The 19041-nt window shown below is 37.1% G+C and overlaps 1 protein-coding gene across 3 annotated transcripts in view; it reads right to left on the reverse strand.

Annotated features, from left to right (window-relative positions):
* The window catches only part of PCDH18 (protocadherin 18), a 68852-nt gene extending 52775 nt beyond the window's left edge, over positions 1–16077 (reverse strand). The window contains exons 1-4 of one of the 3 annotated variants that reach the window (XM_037830671.1): positions 13079–16077; positions 12173–12258; positions 11920–12083; positions 3526–4907 (exon numbers count right to left, since the gene is read on the reverse strand). In XM_037830671.1, coding sequence (XP_037686599.1) covers positions 4243–4907; positions 11920–12083; positions 12173–12258; positions 13079–15556 — 3393 coding nt within the window. In that variant the 5' untranslated portion in view covers positions 15557–16077 and the 3' untranslated portion in view covers positions 3526–4242. Of the gene's footprint in view, positions 1–3525; positions 4908–11919; positions 12084–12172; positions 12262–13078 lie in introns of those variants that run through there. The other 2 variants (XM_037830670.1, XM_037830672.1) reach the window with 2 other exon arrangements.
* Between the last annotated feature and the right edge of the window lie 2964 nt (positions 16078–19041).

Here is a 19041-nt window from a genome sequence, read left to right on the forward strand (position 1 = left end):
CAAGTTGTACAAGCAAATACATAATTAAAATTAGCAATTAATGGGAGGTATCTGGCTATCATTTTCAAGTTTATTATTCAGTGCCTATCTATTCAATGATTTTTTGGTTTATAGTATATGAAAAGTCCCTACTATTTCTGGTGTTCAGAGTGTAGACACTTGATATGATATCAGTTAAATAGGTGAAGAATGAAACCACAATTGATAATAAAGTTTTTTTCAGTCACATGTGCAGTGCTCTCGATATCACTTGGCTATTTCAAAAAAAAAAAAGGTGACTTACTGTTTGTTCTAAAAACCAGATGTTTTAAATGAATCTTCAGTGACCCAAATAATATAATTTACCAAATAAAAGCTTCAATTTATATAACCGAATAGAATTATTTCTATCATTCTAATATATTATGAATGATTACAATCAGTATGACATCTTAAACTTTCACAATGTCTAAGGAAACTTATAGGTATAAGGCAGCTTTGTTTTATGAACTTTGCTGCAATTAAGAAATTCTAACATGCTTTTGAAATGCCTATACTGTTCTTAATTTTTAAAACCTGATATCAAGTTTTTAAGTCTGTAAAACTTACCTGTTGTTTTTATTTAATTTTTCTATAGCAATGTTTATGATCTATTCACCTTGAGTATATCCCTAATATTTAGGATAGTGATGATTCATTATTAAGAGAAACTGAATTGTAGCAGAAATTATAAAATACTATCAATAGTTTGGAAAATTGCCTAAATTGTCTTGGATCAGTTCTATGAGTTCCTGCAGGATTGAAAGCTGCCATGTCAGACAGTGCATTTGTTTACCCCTTCAACTAATCCAGTATGAAATTACTTGTTTTTAAAACAGATTCACAATTTGAATTTTTAATGTGCCAATAATTCAAATTCAACTTTAAATACTTTCTAACATTAAACAAATCAAAGTAATGAAACAGGGTGTTGAGCTGATTTTCAAAAGTGACAATAACTTACCTCTCTTTTGCCTTAATAGATATCTACTGCTACCTGGTAAATCTGATGTATGTGTGAATACGTGTGACAGGAGAAGCAATAATTTAAATAATTAACAGCATTGTAGGCCCTACCTGCTAAATACTAAGGAAAAAATGTTAAGAAGTCACAGATACCTGGTAAGTGGCCATTGCCCTGACCTCACCTTCCCCATTTCTTTCTCTGGGGAAGTCATGAACACACACTAAGTGGCCATCTGGTGGCCTTTGGCACCCCCACCTCCTTTGGTGTCGTATGCCATTCCACAACCTGGGGCAGACCTTAAATCTGAAACCTGGAACAAGCTGCCAGAGATGCTTATCAGAACAGGAATTCTCAGTGACAGGGCTCCCTCCCCCAGAGGTGGATAACACCGTGCTCAAGCAGTATAGAGTTGTCTCTCTTTTCTCCCACAAAATGGGGCGTGCAGAGCTGCCATCTACTAAACCCTACCCAGAGCAGTTTTGGACACCCTGGGAGATGGGCCATGATGGGACTTCTTTTCCTGCTATTTTAGACTGTTTGTACTGTGAACGTAACAGTTATTTGCTTTTCTGGACTCTGTATACTGTACAAGGAATAAAGAGATCTTTTGCTAAAAGATTCTTGTGTGCCCTGAATCTGTATTCCCATGATGCACTATTGTAGCCATTCATGCCACAAGAAACAAAGGAGAAATGAATATCAATGCTAATAACTCATAAGAAGTTGGAGAATTCCAATTCTAATCCTCCTATAACCAAAAATTTAAAAGGAGTACTTGTAAAGAAACAGATTTATTTTTAAATTATATTTTTGGTAGATGATTCCCTTAATAGATGATAATCATGGAAGAACATTTAAAGGAATCCAATAGAGCCAAAGTGACAAAGAGATAATGAAAGGAGAAAGAAATCTCCTTGATTTAAGTGTCTATTTTTTTCTTTCAATCTGAGGAGGTACATGGTAGCAAAGAAGAGGAGATATAAACAATGAGAGGTTGGGCTGCTTTAATAGTACCAGATATTCCAGAAATGTTAGATGACATTAATTGGGAAAGGAACAATATGAGTGAAAAGAAGTTATATTATGCTAGTATTGACTTAACTAATGGACAGGGGAAGCAGTAGTAAGTGGAGAAGGCTGGGGAAGCAAGAAGTCTGAGACATGGGATGGTCAGTTTATGGACCATTGATGTTTGGGTGTTGAGCATCACATTTTTATTTACTTAAAATGATTCAAATTATTTCTTTCAAGCTTTGCTTTGTAAATTACTGTGGATGCTTAAATTAAAAACAGTGAGGGTAAGGAAGTCTTTTTCTTAACGATAATATATACTAAAAGGAAGTGAAGTTGAAAAAGCAAAATATAGTTAAATGAGATTAGCATTTGTGTGTGTAATCTACTGAAAAATAAACTGAAATTTCACTTGTAATTACAATCCTTCTCATAAAGGAAAATGTGCTTTTTGAAAGAGATAACACATTTTATTTAATGTGGTACTCATTTGGGAATTTAAATATCTGACTTTTAGACTCTTTTAAGTTATTTAACTTTCCCCATATTTCAATTCCCTACTACGAAGCCAAGGAGGATAATATTTTCATCCCTTGGGAACATTTTAAGGATACATTTCTTTCTGACGCAAACTTAAGACAAAATGTTCTAAGATTTTTTTTTTTTTAATTTGGAAAATATTCAAGCAGTTACTGTTTCATTTTTTTTTTTTCCATTACATTCCAAACGCATTTAAAATCTTTACTTTCTTTGGAATATGGTAGACTACTTTCTGTCCCATTAAAAAAATCATTCTTTTCTCCATTTGATTCTTTTTTGTCAAGCCAGCTCCCTTTCTATCATTTGACACCCAACACTGAATCATTGTCACAAAGGTTAAGAGTGAAAAGCTTTTGAACATGTATGTGGGAACAAGGTGTCTGAATTAGGGACGTTTCTTTAGCTTTATTTTAATTTTCCTTTTATTTTCATTGACAGTAAACTTTTCTGGAGAGTACAATCAAGATAGTGTTTTCATAGAAATAACATTGAGAGAAACTTGGTTGTAAATGATAACAGTCATAATAACGAACTCCCTTACCAAGGCATTCCACACAGAGATAGCACAATAAATAAAGAATTTGTCGTTTGTCAGGCAACAAAGTAAAACAGAATTGCAACAACAAAAATGTGATTTTATAAATGATCTTATACTAAAAATATAAGCAAAAATATGAGGTCATGCGCTGGAGACTAAAGCTAAAAGTGATTAGGTATAATAAAAACATTGCAAAAAATAAGAATGTTCAAGTATTGTGAGAGGAGAGGGAAAAATTCATAGGATGGTTTCAGAACAAATCAATTATATTTACTACCTCAGGAAAGACGCTGACATAACCATAATTGTCTATTAATATATTTTACAGTTAGAATGCATACTGTTATCTATTTTAAAGGACAGATTCTCTTTTCTTGGCACACCTCTTATTATTAGGGATGGAATGAAATCTATTGTTCACCTTAATTTAAAATAAACAAGAATACTTTAGGGGAAATAGTCTCAAGAACAGGCCAGTGTAATGCCCTAGAATTGTAGGAGCCTGGGATTCAGGAACTGACACTAGTCTTTTTTTTTTTAAATTGTCAGTAAAAAGGTCATTTGAGAACTTAAGGTCATAAATATCCTTCGAGGTACTTCCCAGTCCTGAAACAAAAATTTTCCTGCATTTTTCAATTTTGCCTGTTAGAGTTGAGCAGCAAAGAGGAGGGAAAATAATAATAATAAACAATAGTTTAACAGTTTAATGGTGCTTAATTTTAAAAATACTGGAAAAAGAAGTTGGATCACTTAATGGAACTAATAATTGTATAATGATTTAGTGGGGCTGTTCCTACAGCATAACATTGATTTCCCCAATGTAACTAATCTAAGCAGTGCCTTTATACTTTGTGGTAGAATAGTTTGTCAGACTTGAATAGTGGCTAGTTTCCAAATGATTAGGAAAGACATGTTTGTCATGAGAGTAAAAAAATAAAATTTGTCTGTTAAATTACACATAAATATAAGGTACAAATGTATTTTTAAAATACAGATTAAAATAACCACACTTGCATTGTGTACATATGAAAATACAGTATTTAATAGTCAATATACACAGACACATTTATGATAAATGCAACTATTTGGCAATGCCAGTTCTTTCAGGGTTATTTTTGTGTCCCCTATTTCCATATATACGGAAACAAAAATGCTTCTTTAAAATCTCCTAGCTCTGGTGGACATCTTGAAGCAGTTTGTTAATCTCAGCCACTAGCTCGCTGTCATCCATGAGTTCATGCTTCCCATCACTGAGGTGGTTGAGCATATTGTCAAAATCATCTTCTTCATAATTTTCAGGGATCTCCTCCATGGCCGGCAGCCATTTTGAAGGCTGCACACTGGAGTGAGTTCCAACCGGGGGCCCAGAGATGTTGGTGGGATTCTGAAAGTGTGTACTGGCTGCCCAGGCTGCTACCCCTGGTGGGTAACCCGCAGTTTTGGCTGGCAAAGGTCCCTTCCGACGTTCCAGTGAGTTGGACCGATCCACTTCACTGCACTCAGGATAAGAGTCCAAGGAAGGGGGTAAGAGGCGCTGGAACACGCTGCTCATTTCTGAGAGAAGAGAGGATGTGCTGGTATCTCCAGTGTCCTCATCGTTTGGGGAGTCCTTCCCAAAGGTGGAAAAACTCTTCTTCTTCTCGCCAGAATCTGCAGGCTGGGTGTCATCCTCAGGATTCTGATGTGGATGTTGCTGCTGGGGTTGCACCGGGAATTCTTCCCCTGGAATGAACATGTTACTCCTATAATCGGAGGATGGTGAAGGCAGTGGTGGCATCCAACACTGGTCAGAGTGTCCCAGGACTCTACATTCCTCCGTGCAAAGCCTCATAGCTACGTGCAAGGAAAAAAATGGGCTATTGTTATACTTAGCGTGACTCAAAATGATGGAAGAAATGTAATTTTCCTTTAAAAAGAAAGTAGATTGAGACAGTTTTAAATTATTGCCATGATGCAAACCCATCTATTATACACCTTAGAAAGACTACAGTTATGGGTATTAATTTGGATACCAGTTTTGTGTTTCACCTGGTGTCTTTTTTTGTTTTTGTTTTTGTTTTAATTGAATAAAGAAAGCAGGGTTATCAGCTCACCTACTCCTCAGAAATATGATGACTGCCACCCAAGTAAAGAGAAAATGGATAACACAGACATGAAAATGATAGAAAAAGAGCTCGGGTGTGAGTCATGAAATAAATGCCAACCATGAATGCTGAAAAATAGGGCTGGTGAGGCTAATCCGTATGATAAGATAATGGTGGATACATGATATTACACATTTGTCAAAACTCACAGAATTGTATGACACAAAGAGTGAACATTAATTTGACTACGAGCTTCAGTTAATAAAAATGTATCAATAATTTATCAATTTTAACAAATATATGACACTAATTCAAGATGCTAATAATAGGTGAAACTGGGGGTTGGAGGGTTGCGAGGGAACAATATGGGGATTCTCTCTTCTTTCTGCTTTATTTTTCCTAAACCTAAAATTGCTCTAATAAAGTATTAATTTGTAAAAATAGAAAAACAGAGTTGTAAGTTGAAATCCATAACCTTAGAATGCCATCAGATAATCCTTGAGTAATTCCTTTGTGTTACTTTCTTGATATTAACGTTTATCAGACCTACTTTACTTTTATTAGAAGCACTGAGAATGTAATAAGTGATCAGGTGATTACATGCATTAATCTCTTAGAGGTATTATATATTATTTATTGACTTGTTACTTAAAATAGCAGTGATAAGTATCCTCAAGTACTTGGCATCTGCAGTTATCTGGTTAAGAAGTCTTCATTCAGAGTTGAAATATACACAAATACATGGAAAAATCATCAAAAGATTAAGATATGAAAAATCCATTGCTTTATTCTTCCAGATATTATGATGCTCTATTGGAATGTGAGTGGCCACATTCAGAGAAAATAATAGGTGATATGAGAAAAACAGCAAAATACAAAGGAAAAAATATTTAAATCTGGCAAATACAGTAACTAAAGTACATAATAACCAGAAAATGGAAATATGTAAAATATATTCCACAAAGCATCTATTTCTTTCAGTGAGCATTAGGCTTCTTCAATATCATGATTTCAATTTGGATCTAACAACAGAATGCAGAAAATGCAAAGTAATTCTCTTAGAAGGGAAAGCAAAGAGGATTCATATCAGTCACACCTATATACTCAGAGTTAATTCTGTAGATTTGGGTAATTAAGAAAGATTTCTCTTCCTCCTAAATTGCTGCCTAAAAAGGATAATCCCATTCATTAAAGAATGCCAACTCCCTTGTCAGGCATAACAAGTTGTCTATTGTGTTTATTGCTGAATCCCCAGCATGCAGTAAAGTATCTACACAGAGTAGCAGTCATTACATACTTTCTGAATGAAAAATGAAGAAATCAATGTTGGCATTCAGAAAATGAGAAGGAATGGTCTTTGTTTAAACTTGCAGAAATCACTGCTCCTCTGGCTTGAACCTTTAGGATAATTCTCTTACAAATCATCAATTCTGGTCCTCAAATCTTAACAGAGATGGGGATCAACTGAGAAACAAATTGGAGAGCAAGTGCTGCAAGTGGGCAAAAGTCTGATTGTTAGGAGAGCTAGACATGGGAAGGAAGTACTGGCCAAAACAGAGACAAGGGCAAATAACGATGCCATGTGGATCGTGGGATAAGAGAAAAAGGGCAAACATGGAGAATCATTGTGTAATTCTGCTATGACGAAAGGTTAAATTTAAGGAAGTAGGCATGGTTTAAGAATAAAAGGATGCTTACAGGTGCTGATTTCGTGCATTATTACTTCTTGGAAATATTTTCCAAGTATTTTTTTCTTCATCTAATGTAGGCAAATCAAAAAGTAGATGAAAGAAACGAGTACATTAATAGCAATGAGGTATTTTTTCATCAGTGATGTAACTATCAAAATGGTAACGATTTCTTTTTTTCTAATTCCTTACATCTGTGAAAATGGAAAAGGTATCTGCCTATAATGTCTTACTCACATCCTGTCAGAAGGAAGGGAAATAGACTTGATGACACCGACACCTCTTCATCTGTTTTCTGGCCCTTAATTCTGTGGTTTTCTACTAGGAAAGACTCACTTGTTGCTTGATTGTTTGACTGGCTTTGTTTTGTTTTAATATTTAATAAAAGAGAAATAAGGAAAAGCGCTTAAGGTTGTACTAGTCTTCAGCCACAATCAAATTTTCTAGAAATCTGAATATTATATAATCAATACAATCTGGGTAACTAAAATGACAGTTAAGGCAAGAAACAATAATTTGGCACCAAGAATTTATTAAACTGTGAAGAATTTTTTACAACCTCACCACAATAAATAAACAGGACATTAAGTATAGATGATAATGTATTTTAAACAAAATGATTAAGAAAATATGAAAAATTAAAGAAAGTAAAGACTAATGGATGGCAAAAATAATGGAGATGAAGGAAGAATAATAGTAAGAAGAGGGCATTTCTCTCAATTTCATTGCTTATTGGCCCTGGAGACTCAACTGTTTGAAACATTTTCAATGTATATGTAATTCATTGCTGCAAAGGTTACACATCATCTTCAAGTGACCAAGGCCAGGTGGCAAGAGGTACAAGTAACTAACCTTTCTGTAGCTGCCCAAAAGCTCTGGCAGGTGGTTAAGTTTTTCCAGGGAATGGGGAATGGAGATATGGAGAGTCCCACTACACGACTATATACCTTATAGGTAAGGCAGGAAGTAGAACATTGCATTTATGGAGAAGAACACATGCTTAGCTTCTACCAAACCACCAGACACTGGCTGATCAATCGATTATCTAATAGGAGCTTGCCATATGTGAAGTATTACGGTGATTCCCTGCCCTCAAATGACTTAAGGTCCAGTTCAGAGTCAGGGGTAGCACGTGTGATCATAAATGACTACTTAAAATGCCAAACTATATGATAATGGGGACACTTTAGGAGAAGAGTCGAGAGTGGAGGCTGCAGTAGTCAAAGAAGGGGCAACTTGAGCCAAACCTTGAGAGATGAATGGGATTTAGATAGAAAAACTGAGGAGAAGCCAGTTTTTCAGGTAGGAATACCAGCATGAACAAAGGATTGGTGAAGAGATGGCTCTGCCTAATGCAAAAGGTACAAAAATGCCAAAGTTGAGCATTAATAGGCTAGGAGAAGATTTCACTGGCCTTTGAATGCCAAGATAAGTACTTTAATTTGCTGCTGGTGGACAGCAAAGGCCAGTTATCAATTTGTGAGCCAAAGAGTGTAAGTGAAAATATTTTAAGAAAGTTGCTGCTGCAGATGTTTGATGGAACTATTTGATGACGAGAGGAGATATTAGACCAAATATTATCTTATATGCTGGTACAGTAAACCGGCTAATGAAATAAAGGCCAGAATTAGTATACTGGCAATGAGAATTGAGAGAACTAACAATTAAACTTATTGCTGTGTATAAATAAATAATCACAGATGACAGATCAATGAAAATAGAATGGACTCAAGAAGAGGGAGTATCACAAAATAAAATCAAAAGCCTCTATAAATCATCCTGGTGAAACTCATACTTTGGAAAAAGGAAGATTTTTACTGGCATATCTGTAGTATTGTAGTTCAGAGTTGAATGAGTAAGGAAGAAAGTATCTTGACAAACATGAGCCAACAGACGAAAATGCATGCTGATTTTACTGCTCAGAATGAAACACAGGATATTTGTGTGGGAATTAACAGAACGAATGGCCAGAAATGACCCTGTTGGCAGGCAATGCAACATAACATAATCTATATTTGATCAGAGACTAATGTAGGAAACCAGTTGGAATAAGTCACTTACATCCTAAAAATATACATGCTTTAGAAAACTGGGCTGCTTTCTCTTAATGGCATTCAGATGTGGACTTTTTTTTTTTTTTTTTCCTACTTGAAATACTTCCTGGGAATAGAAGTTTACAGAGCACAAGTTTTAGACCCTGTTGTGCCTGCAGAAGCTGCCAGGGTGAATGATAAAACAGAATATAAGAAAAAGCATCATTCAAATGAACACTCATAACTCAGGGATTGTTATCTCTGTACAGATAGTCATATATGCACATTTCAGTCTACATCAGCCAAACAGTAGATATGAATACAGCTTAAAATAGTTGATGGATCACTGGTGATTTCTTGGTGCTCTATGCCTCTAGAATAGCTCCTACCATACCCACCACAGAGGCAGGCAGCGGTGAGGCTGAAAAGTATTTACTGTAGTACAATTTGTTGTAATACAATGCCACATGTATTACATGGCATTGTGCTTGCCCCACCATACACCTGGATAAAGTATGAGCGTGTAAATATGGAGGCAGTTTTTAAAGGATTGTCTACAGGTTAAGCACTGTTACTAAGAATAAGAAAAAGAACAGACTTGAGCTTCAACTAAAAGGAATGTAACTCGGAAGAGGCCCCAAGTCATTCATAAAACAAGCTTCCCCAACTATTTTCTAGAGTTTATCCATCTCTACCTAATTTTCCTTCAGTGTCTTTATTCCTTAACATTTTTTTTAAAGTGAAAGCTGCTGGATAACTCTCCTGCAATGAACATATCTGGTGGTGGTAACTTTTAAAATATAGGAAAATATAAAAGAGGTGTCTTGACCTTTTTCAAAAATTAGATTCATGATTTGCTGTTAGGATTATGCAATGTCAGCATTAAAAGGATTTAGTCATCATTTAGTCTCACAAATGGCAAAATAATCTAAATGGGGGAAGTTGTTATCTTGGTAACTATGCTAACATATTAAAATGTCAATGAATGGATTACATACATTTTTAAAATTACATATTTATTACTATATCGGTATTATGTTCATTATGTTATTTTTCTGCTTTATAACAGAAATTACATTATCCAAAATTAGGGATCAGTATTCAAAACTAGGTTTTCCTCAATATCATAGAATTATAGAAATTCAGAGAGCTCCTTCCTTGCACAGGAGTGAGTTGACTGAGGATATCACTATCATTAGATTTTCAGCAATTTCTCTTAAAATGGGTCTAGGGAGTCTAGGAATTAAAACAAAACAACAAAAAGAAGATACTGCAGATGAATGCGCAAACATAGACTGTCATGTAGACTTTAGGCTGTAATGCCACTAGAGGTCCTTTCTTTAGAATAGAAGAACAGATTCGTTGCGCCATTTGTTAAAAAGTACAAAACAACAACAACAACAACACCACCAAAAAAAACGATTGCTTCATATTACTCTTGATGGATTAGTGTTTAAAAGTGTAAAGATTGGTTCAAATCTCAGCTCTACCATGTACAAGCTCTGTGATTTTGGATACATATCTTAGCCTGTGTAAGTTTCTACCTTTGAGAAAATGTGAACACTGCTAATACTACTACCATATTGCTGACAGGGCGACGCAGGAATGAGACACGGACACAAAGCTAAGAATTAAGGGAGCAGGGGGCCCACTTGCATCTCGTGCTAAGTGGACAACAATGCAGCCTTGCTCCAGCTATTTATTTCAGAAGATCAGGTGTATATGCTAAAGGTTCTTAGGTGTATATCAGAAGGGATAATTTGCATTAGGTGTATACAATCTAGGTTTAAGACAATGGTAGTCACAAGACACACATCTTTACAGGGCGGGCCTGCATGGCATTCTATGCAGGCCTGCAGCTCAGGGTTCTAAGCCACCACCCCAGATATGCCTCAGGCAACATGGAAGACTCAGTTCCCCACACTACTAAAAATAACACCTACGTCAAAATGTCACATGAGGCAATGGAGGTTCAGAACTCAGCATGGGGCTAGGCTTGGAGTAAGCCCTGGGACATCGCTAGTGACTGCCACTGCTGCTAATACTAAGACAGCTCCTGGTGATACCACTGTCACCACTACTATTTACAAGAGCTGGAGTTTCTATTTATAATTTCTTTTGAATATCATGGCTTTCAGAGGATCTCTCATGACTATTTCCTAAACCCTCTTACCTATCTGTATTTGAAAACAGATGTTTGGTGGAACTCAGGTAATTCAGTGCTGTTCCACCTTTCTTCCATTTTTCAAATGCCAGTCCTCTGATCCACATTCAGTGGAATTTAGAAATATAAGCAGTCAGAGGAACACTTATGTGTTCATAAGGATCAATTTAATACTACAGTTCTTTGGTAATAGGGTTTCTAAAATAATGCAGCAAGTATTTACCCAGCTGGTTCAGAGAGTTTCTACTGCACCATTAGAGGGAATAGACACTAAGGAAAATGTGGCCCATAACTTAATAAGATCTCCTCCATCTAGCTGTATACTTTATAAATTCCCTCCTGTTCCTCTTCCACTATAAGGTGACAAAAAACCCTGTGTGTTTAAACCACCTGCATTCTTTCCTCCTATTTCTAGTGCTTAAAGTATACCATCTCTAGAGTATTTTAATCTCTGATTCTATGAGTTGGTTTCCATTACAGGAAATGTGTCTTCCAAATTATAGCCCAGTTCACCACTATGCAGCAAAACAGGCAGTCTGAAGAAAAACAGCCACCTAGTAATTTTATAAAAAGCTGCTCAGAGTGTCCTATGGCTAGAAAGGGGAGGGAAGTGGTTTGGTTTTCTGTTCTTCATTCCCCACCCTTCCTTCTTCTCCTATTGTGTTCTCATGCTTACCCTCCTTCTCTAACAACTGCTTAATAGGAGTTATTAGAAAATAGCTTTAAAGTCTATCAGTTGATGTTTTTTGGCCAGTAGTGTACAGATCACAAATAGTTAAGTGTGGAAGACAAACAAGAAATGTAACAGAAGAAATTGTTCACTTTACTTACATGGTATATCTGAAAATAAAGACTTCTCTATCCCCACCTTCTTACCTGCTGGAATTCGTCCATCTGTAAGAAACAGGTCGCTGAATCCTTCCCCCAGCAGCCTGTCTATTGGAGAATCTCGTCCCAAATCATAATCACTGTCTCCTGCTTCACTGTCACCGCGGCCACTGTCTTTCAAGCTAAATTTGTCCATGTCTTGAAGGGCATATCTAGAAAGATAAATCAGTTAAATGATAGTTTTTCTCTTCAGTATTCAAGTTATTTGGGACTTAAGAGGGAACATGAGGATAATTCATACCTATAGCTCCTGGAATATTTGTTTCCTCGAAAACTTGGCCTTGGTTGATATTGCCCCTGATGAAGCATAGAAAGAAGCTGGGAAACCTGCTGGAAACCAAATAGAGAGAACTGATTCCTGAAAACAACCCCCCAAATACTCACAAGCTTTAAGCCAGGAAGCAGTTACTTGTTATTTCACCCTAAGCAACTGGACATGTTATCTCAATTTTAAAGATTTATATAGATTGGTCCATGGCAAACAGCACAGCCAGCCACCAAATATAACCGAAATATATCCCAGTGAGGACAAAGATCTTAAAGAATGCCTGATAATTAGCCTGAAACTAACAAAACCAGGGTCTTTTTGAAAGAGAATTCCTTTTTGAATAAACATTTGTTTCCCTTAGTTTACAGTGAAGATTAAAGTGATCAGTTTTAAAAAATACATGAAAAATGCTGTAAAATACAACATCCTAACACATGTAATTAAAATAATAACAGAAACTTTTCAAAAGTTGAGTAAGTATAATGTGCACTGAGATGAGATTCTGGAGCCCTCAGTTTTTGATCTTGTCAGTAGAGACTGTAATTATCATGACAAAGCCTTTATATTTTGGCTTCCAGAGTCTTAATTTGGGAGGTAAGAAGATTCTAATTCAGATAGTCCCTTTAAAGCATAACATTTTATTTTTCCATATTATACATGCTACATGCAAGTAAGATATTTAAGAAAAACTGAAAATAGTATGCTAATGTGTGTACACTTGCTACATGTGTACAACTTAACTTGTAGCTTGTGTATTTCATTTGCATAGCCTTAGTATGCAAACATTAGTTTTATGAAAACATTTAAACTAATACATACACAACTTCATAACACTAACAGATGACTTTATCAGTGAATTGATGCAATTTATGATCTTACCTCAACAGCAGGAGTGGCATGGGTGAGTTCTAAAGAGAAATTCTCTGGCACGTGGTTCGATGAGATTGTCACCAAACTGTTGAGTGACTGGTGACTGTTGTGACTCTGGCGGCTGCCCATTTGCCCTCTTTCTAAGGTAGGGGATGCAGATGGAGATGACCTGTGATGAGATCTGATGGGCAGAGTGCCATTTAATGTAGGCACCAATGTGATGTCACCTTTGTGAATCTGCCTGGATGGCCTTTTTGGATGGTGCTGATAAGTTGATTCTGCTACCCTGCAGTTGTAAGATCTAGTGTCCTTCTTCTCTCGGTTACACCTGGTTGCAAACAGCACCATAATAACCAACAATACTGCACAAATGGCTCCTAAGGAAATAATTATAATCATGGAGACATCCAAAGATGCCTGGCTTACAGAGGCCATTGCTGTACTTGTCACTGACTCTGCATATTCAAAGATCATACACTTCAAAAGGACTCTGGTATGCAGCTGAGGATTGCCTTTGTCCTGGACGATAACTGAGAGCTCCCATTTTGTGTAAGGAAAAGATTCCATGCTCACATTGGTATGGATGTCACATGATTGTGGATCAATTACAAAGATCTGCTCCTCATTTCCTGTTGCTATGGAGCAGCTGAGTTCAGCATTCACACCAGAGTCTCTGTCAATTGCCCTTATTCTTGTGACATGAAAGCCACTTTCGGCCCCTTTGGGGATGGCAATTTCTGCAGTATTGTTGTGCAGTACAGGCCCTATAACCACAGGGACATTGTCATTTTCATCAATGATCGTGAGCGCAACTGTGGTATTGCTGGCAAGTTGCTTTGGACTTCCTCCATCTCTTGCTTCAACCACAAAAGTGATCTGACTCACTTCTTCATGATCAAAGATTCTGAGGGCATAGATGGCTCCATTAGATGGGTCAATGGTGACATATGTAGTTATGGAACTTCCAAGGATAAAGCTCTCCAAAATGGTATAGGTAACTTGCCCATTTTCTCCTAGATCAGGATCTGTGGCTGTGACGGTGGTGATATATGCCCCTGGCGAGTTATTCTCTGAGATTGCAAACTCATATCGGCTTCTCTGGAAGTGGGGTGGATTGTCATTTATATCATTGATTTGAACAGTTAAATGTTTTACTGTAGAGAGGCTGGGTGTCCCCTTGTCCTCAGCTATTATAGTCAAACTGTATTCAGATCTCTTTTCTCTATCCAGCGTGGCATTAGTCAAGATTAAATAATTGTTTTCATAACTATTATGGAGTCTGAAGTGACCATGTCCATGAAGCTTACAAACTACTTCTCCATTCAGCCCAGAATCCTTGTCCTGAACCCCAACCAAAGCAACAAAGGTGTCAATAGGAATCCCTTCAAAAATATATGATATTTCTTCTTTTCCAGGAGACATCAGGTTTATGTTAATTTCAGGTTTATTGTCATTAACATCCACAACCTCAATTATAATTTTGCAGTGAGCTGGGATTGAATTTGGACCCAAATCTTGAGCCTGAACATCAATCTCATAGGACTTGGTGATTTCATAATCCACTTGTTTGAAAAGAGTCAAATGTCCTCTTTCTGAATCAATTTTAAAAGTCTCTATAATTTGGGGAGACACATGACTGCTGAAAGAATACACAATTTTCCCATTAGCGCCCTCATCTGGATCAGTGGCGTTCAGATCTATGAGCAAAGTGCCAACTGGGGAGTTTTCTAAGAGTTGTATTATATAAGACTGCTGCTCAAAAGCAGGGCTGTTGTCATTGGAGTCTGAAATGCTTATTTTAAGGACGGAGGAGCCAGACCTCTGAGGCACCCCCATGTCTGAGGCAGTGAGCTGAAGCTCATAGCTTGACTTCATCTCCCGATCCAGTTCTCTGACCACTATCAGTTCTGCATATTTGGCTCCATCAGTCCTCGTCCGTACCTCGATATCAAAGAAATCATTGGCTGAGAGAGAATACGTGTGGAGGGAATTTTCCCCAACATCTGGATCAAATGCACTATCCAGAGGGATACGAGTACCAACCGCTGCGCTCTCAGAGATCTCAATTGGTATGAGAGATCTTGAAAACTGGGGAGAATTGTCATTAATATCCAGCACTTCAACTTCAATATGGAAAAGCTGCAGATGATTAGTGGGTAGAGTGAGCACATCAAACTCTATGGAACAGTACAAGTTTTTCTGGCATAGTTGCTCCCGGTCAATTTTAGCCCCAATGCTGATTTCCCCATTATCCTCCTTTACCACAATTAGAGGAGAATTTCCCCTCTGTATGGCTCGAAAACGAACAGTAGAAGGATTAGGCAGCTTATATAAAACATCAGCCACATCCTCTGATAGTCTGGCAATTACGAATCCAACCCTCTGTTCCTCATAAATTCTGTATTTCAAATTCTTGCCCAGTACATCGAGGTTGAAAGATACCATCACGAGTGCAAAAACACGTATAAAGTGCATTTTAGTATCCATTTGGTGCAGTGGTCAGTTAATGAGATTCCCCTCACAGAGCAAGTTAAAACAGCAAAGCAATTCTCCCAACTTCCTTTGACAACTTAAAGCTAATCTGCATTTGGTACTTGAAACTTGAAAGCGTCTCTTAATAACACAGCACAACAATTAACAGTTCGCAAACTTTTGTTTTATACACACCGTGTCACGGCTTCCAGATATTATCAGCATGGAATCCAATCCTTGCGTTCGTTTGGCTGTTCGTCCTCTTTCCAGGCTGAAGTGTGTCACCTCCGCGTTTTCCCCCTCGTGTAGTTGGAAGCCATCTATCGCAGGGTGCCGGCGGAGTCTGCAGGGTAGCTTTCCTGGGCGATTCTTTCTTCCTTTCTCTGCTCGGCTGCAGACTAAACACTCGCGATCGCTGACTCCGGTCAAAAATCTGCACAACTTCACTTTAACTCAGACAAAGCTCTTGCCCGGCGTGTGTTGAATCGCTTCCAGCCAATCAGTGTACGTCCAAATCAAAAGCTGTTGGAGTCACCAAAGCGAGGGAGGGAGAGCGGGGAGGGTGGGAGAAGGAAGGAGACGGAGGAGGAGGAGGGCGGGGTCTGGGGGCGGGAGAGGGAGAGAATGGGGGAAGGGCTGGTGGGGGCTGTGGGACGCGGATGGGGGGCAGTTCCTTTACCGCCCTTCCCTTCCTCCTCCCCACAGACTCCCCCCTGTTTCATTCTACTACATTCACTTTCTCTGAGCGTGCCACGACAAAGGGGAGACAAATTACAGAAGAAAAACTTTAAATCAACTTCTGGTAGCTTTTATTTATATGGCACTTTAAATTGTTCTTGTTTTCTTAATTGCTGTTTTCTTTTTCCACAAAATGCAATCATCTTGCTTTTCATAGGCTATAAGTAGTGGTTTAACCTAAAATACCTCTAAGTGCATTTTGTTGGTGGAGAATTTAATAAAATTTGAAGCTTGCTTCTAATTATGCCTCTCAAACCGCCTCCTTCCCACCCCCCATCCCTCCACCCCCAATAAGTACTTGGGTCTTTCTCCTATGAGTACAAGGGGCTTTTCTAGGGGCTGTTTTAAAGAACAGAACGAGTAAAAAGATTTCCTTTCTGTTTTTCTTTCATCTTTGTTATTTGAAGATAAGAAAAAGGCTATTTCCCACTCTTCATTTCTCTTAATTAGCTTAAGATTTAAAGGAACACCTCAGGATTTGGAGCTAATTAACAATATAGTTCTGCCTTCTATCACTCCCTGAGTCTGGGTTCAATTGTCTATATTTCTTTCTTTTGCACTTCAAAAACTCCTATTTATCTTGGGTAAAAGACATTTCATGCTCTAGCATGCCAATTTCTACCACAGGGTACTTTCTATATATGGTGAGTCTTCACAATAAATACCGGGGGGACATGGACTCAATAGTTACCAAGTGAAATTTTTGCAATACATGCATTATTTATGGAAAGACTTTTCAGATATGTATTTTTTAAACCCAAATCTTGTTTACATTGCAGAATAAAATGCCTGAGCTGAAAATTGCATTTTTTTCTGCATCATAATGTAAGGAAATATCATGGGAAGCTCATGCTCAATCCAGGTCACAGAAACTGATATGGTATTCTTATTTGAATAATATGATTATTTATGATGTTCTTTCTGCTCTGCAGTTCCTTTTTAGTTCATCATCGTGGCTCTATGCTTGCTGACTTTTTCATACCTTTTTGCATTATTCCTCAGCTGTCTTCAGCCACTTGCATATTTGCTGTTTCACATAATCTCAGTCATTTTTTTTTTTTCCATTTTCTCCCACTCCCTTTTTTGCCCCCCAGAAGTATATTTTAAGAAAGCAATTTTGTGATTTTTCTACTTTGTTTACTCTCAGCAGAGCTTAGCCAAAGTCAGCAAGATGTTTCTTTCCAAAAAAGAAAGCAGAGTAGTCTCAGTGTTGAACTCACTTTCATTTTTGGTATTCCAAAGCATTTTATAAGCCATTGTCTTTTCCCCCTTCCAGAAACCAGTGCTGTGTGGCAAATTGTACAGAATGAAAATGCCTATAATGAATGTATTTAGTACTGGGTCACGCTGATAAACGTTCTGCCCCCGTGAATAATATGGTTTTACAAGTTTGTAGCCCTTTTTAATTGATGGTCCTCAAACCCTATAGGCAAAACTAGGAAAACTACCAGAAGCAACTGGGACTTTAGAAACCCATAGCCATCTGGCCTAGATCTCTAACGATCTGTGCCAATAGTTATAACAATTCAGGGTTTAGTGAATCTGTTTGCAAATACCAAAAGAGCAAAGGAATTGGTGACTATTCAAAGTTGGGGTGAGCATTCAAAGGTAATATAATTGCATTTGTTGTAGGAGAGTTTTCATTGTGAATTTGATAAGTCTACCCCCAAAACTCCAAGATCAGTGGATTTGAGTACCCTAATGTAGAGGACATTTTTTGATGCTAGAAATAATAAAAATAATAAGAACTTAAAGTGCATTAATCATTGTGATAAAGAGCTTCAGTGTAACTTACTGAAGTATTTAAAATAGATGTTAAATTAATATACACTCATTCAAAATGTGTTTCTGTGAGAAAGTCTCCAAAGAACTTGGACTACTTTCAAGAAGAATGGATTTTTTTTTTTACTTGTAATAGCATACTTACCAAAAATTATTTCATTTTCAATTTACCAAACTCTCCAGAAGAAATTACGTTTACCTACTTGATTGTGTTATGTTTTTGATGTCTGCTTAGTTCACAGTGTTCCGTTCTTCACACTTAAAAAAAAAATTACAGGGTGGAAAAATCTTTCTTCTGCACCTTTGATTAGTTCCAGCAATTCAAAAATGTTCTTATTTGGTGGCCCTAAAAAGAAAAGACATTAAAAAAAAAAAAATGAATTATTTGCATTTGGGACTGGGTTTGTATCAAGAGGAAAGCCTGATAAACGTATGTTGGTTGTCATCGCGTGGTGATTTAATTGAACCGTCTCATTCCTCTGGAATTTTACAAAGTCGTGAAGTGGCAGATCTTCTTAAACAACTTCTCAGATATACAGTGAAGGAGTATTGATTGAATGTTCTTTGAAGTCCATTCACCTTTAAAGTGGCAGTCTTTGTTGACAGAGAAAGGAGATGGTGGCATGTAAGCAAAGTGCCTCTAAGCTTCTGGAGGAGAAACTTGGCTTTTTCCATCTTGTAGTGCATATTTTATCCACAAAGCTCCTTTACTACTTCAGCCTAATTTGGCTGAGAATTGCTAAACCTAGAGAAAAGATACCAGCTGCCATTTGTGATACATCCTGTCACCCCTCATAATGCTTTTATTATGTAATTTATTTTTATTACATTTGTTTTTAGGAAAATAAAGGTTTATAATTCTAAATCTTTAATGTTTTCCTTCCCACAGAAGAGGAAGAAATTTGGTACCCTATTGTAAACCTCAAATAGCTCTCCATTATATGGAAAATAGTGTTTCTTTTGGTATTGGACTACAAAAT

This window comes from Choloepus didactylus, chromosome 3, assembly GCF_015220235.1.
Source record: "Choloepus didactylus isolate mChoDid1 chromosome 3, mChoDid1.pri, whole genome shotgun sequence".
In the NCBI taxonomy this organism is placed as follows: Eukaryota; Metazoa; Chordata; class Mammalia; order Pilosa; family Megalonychidae; genus Choloepus; species Choloepus didactylus.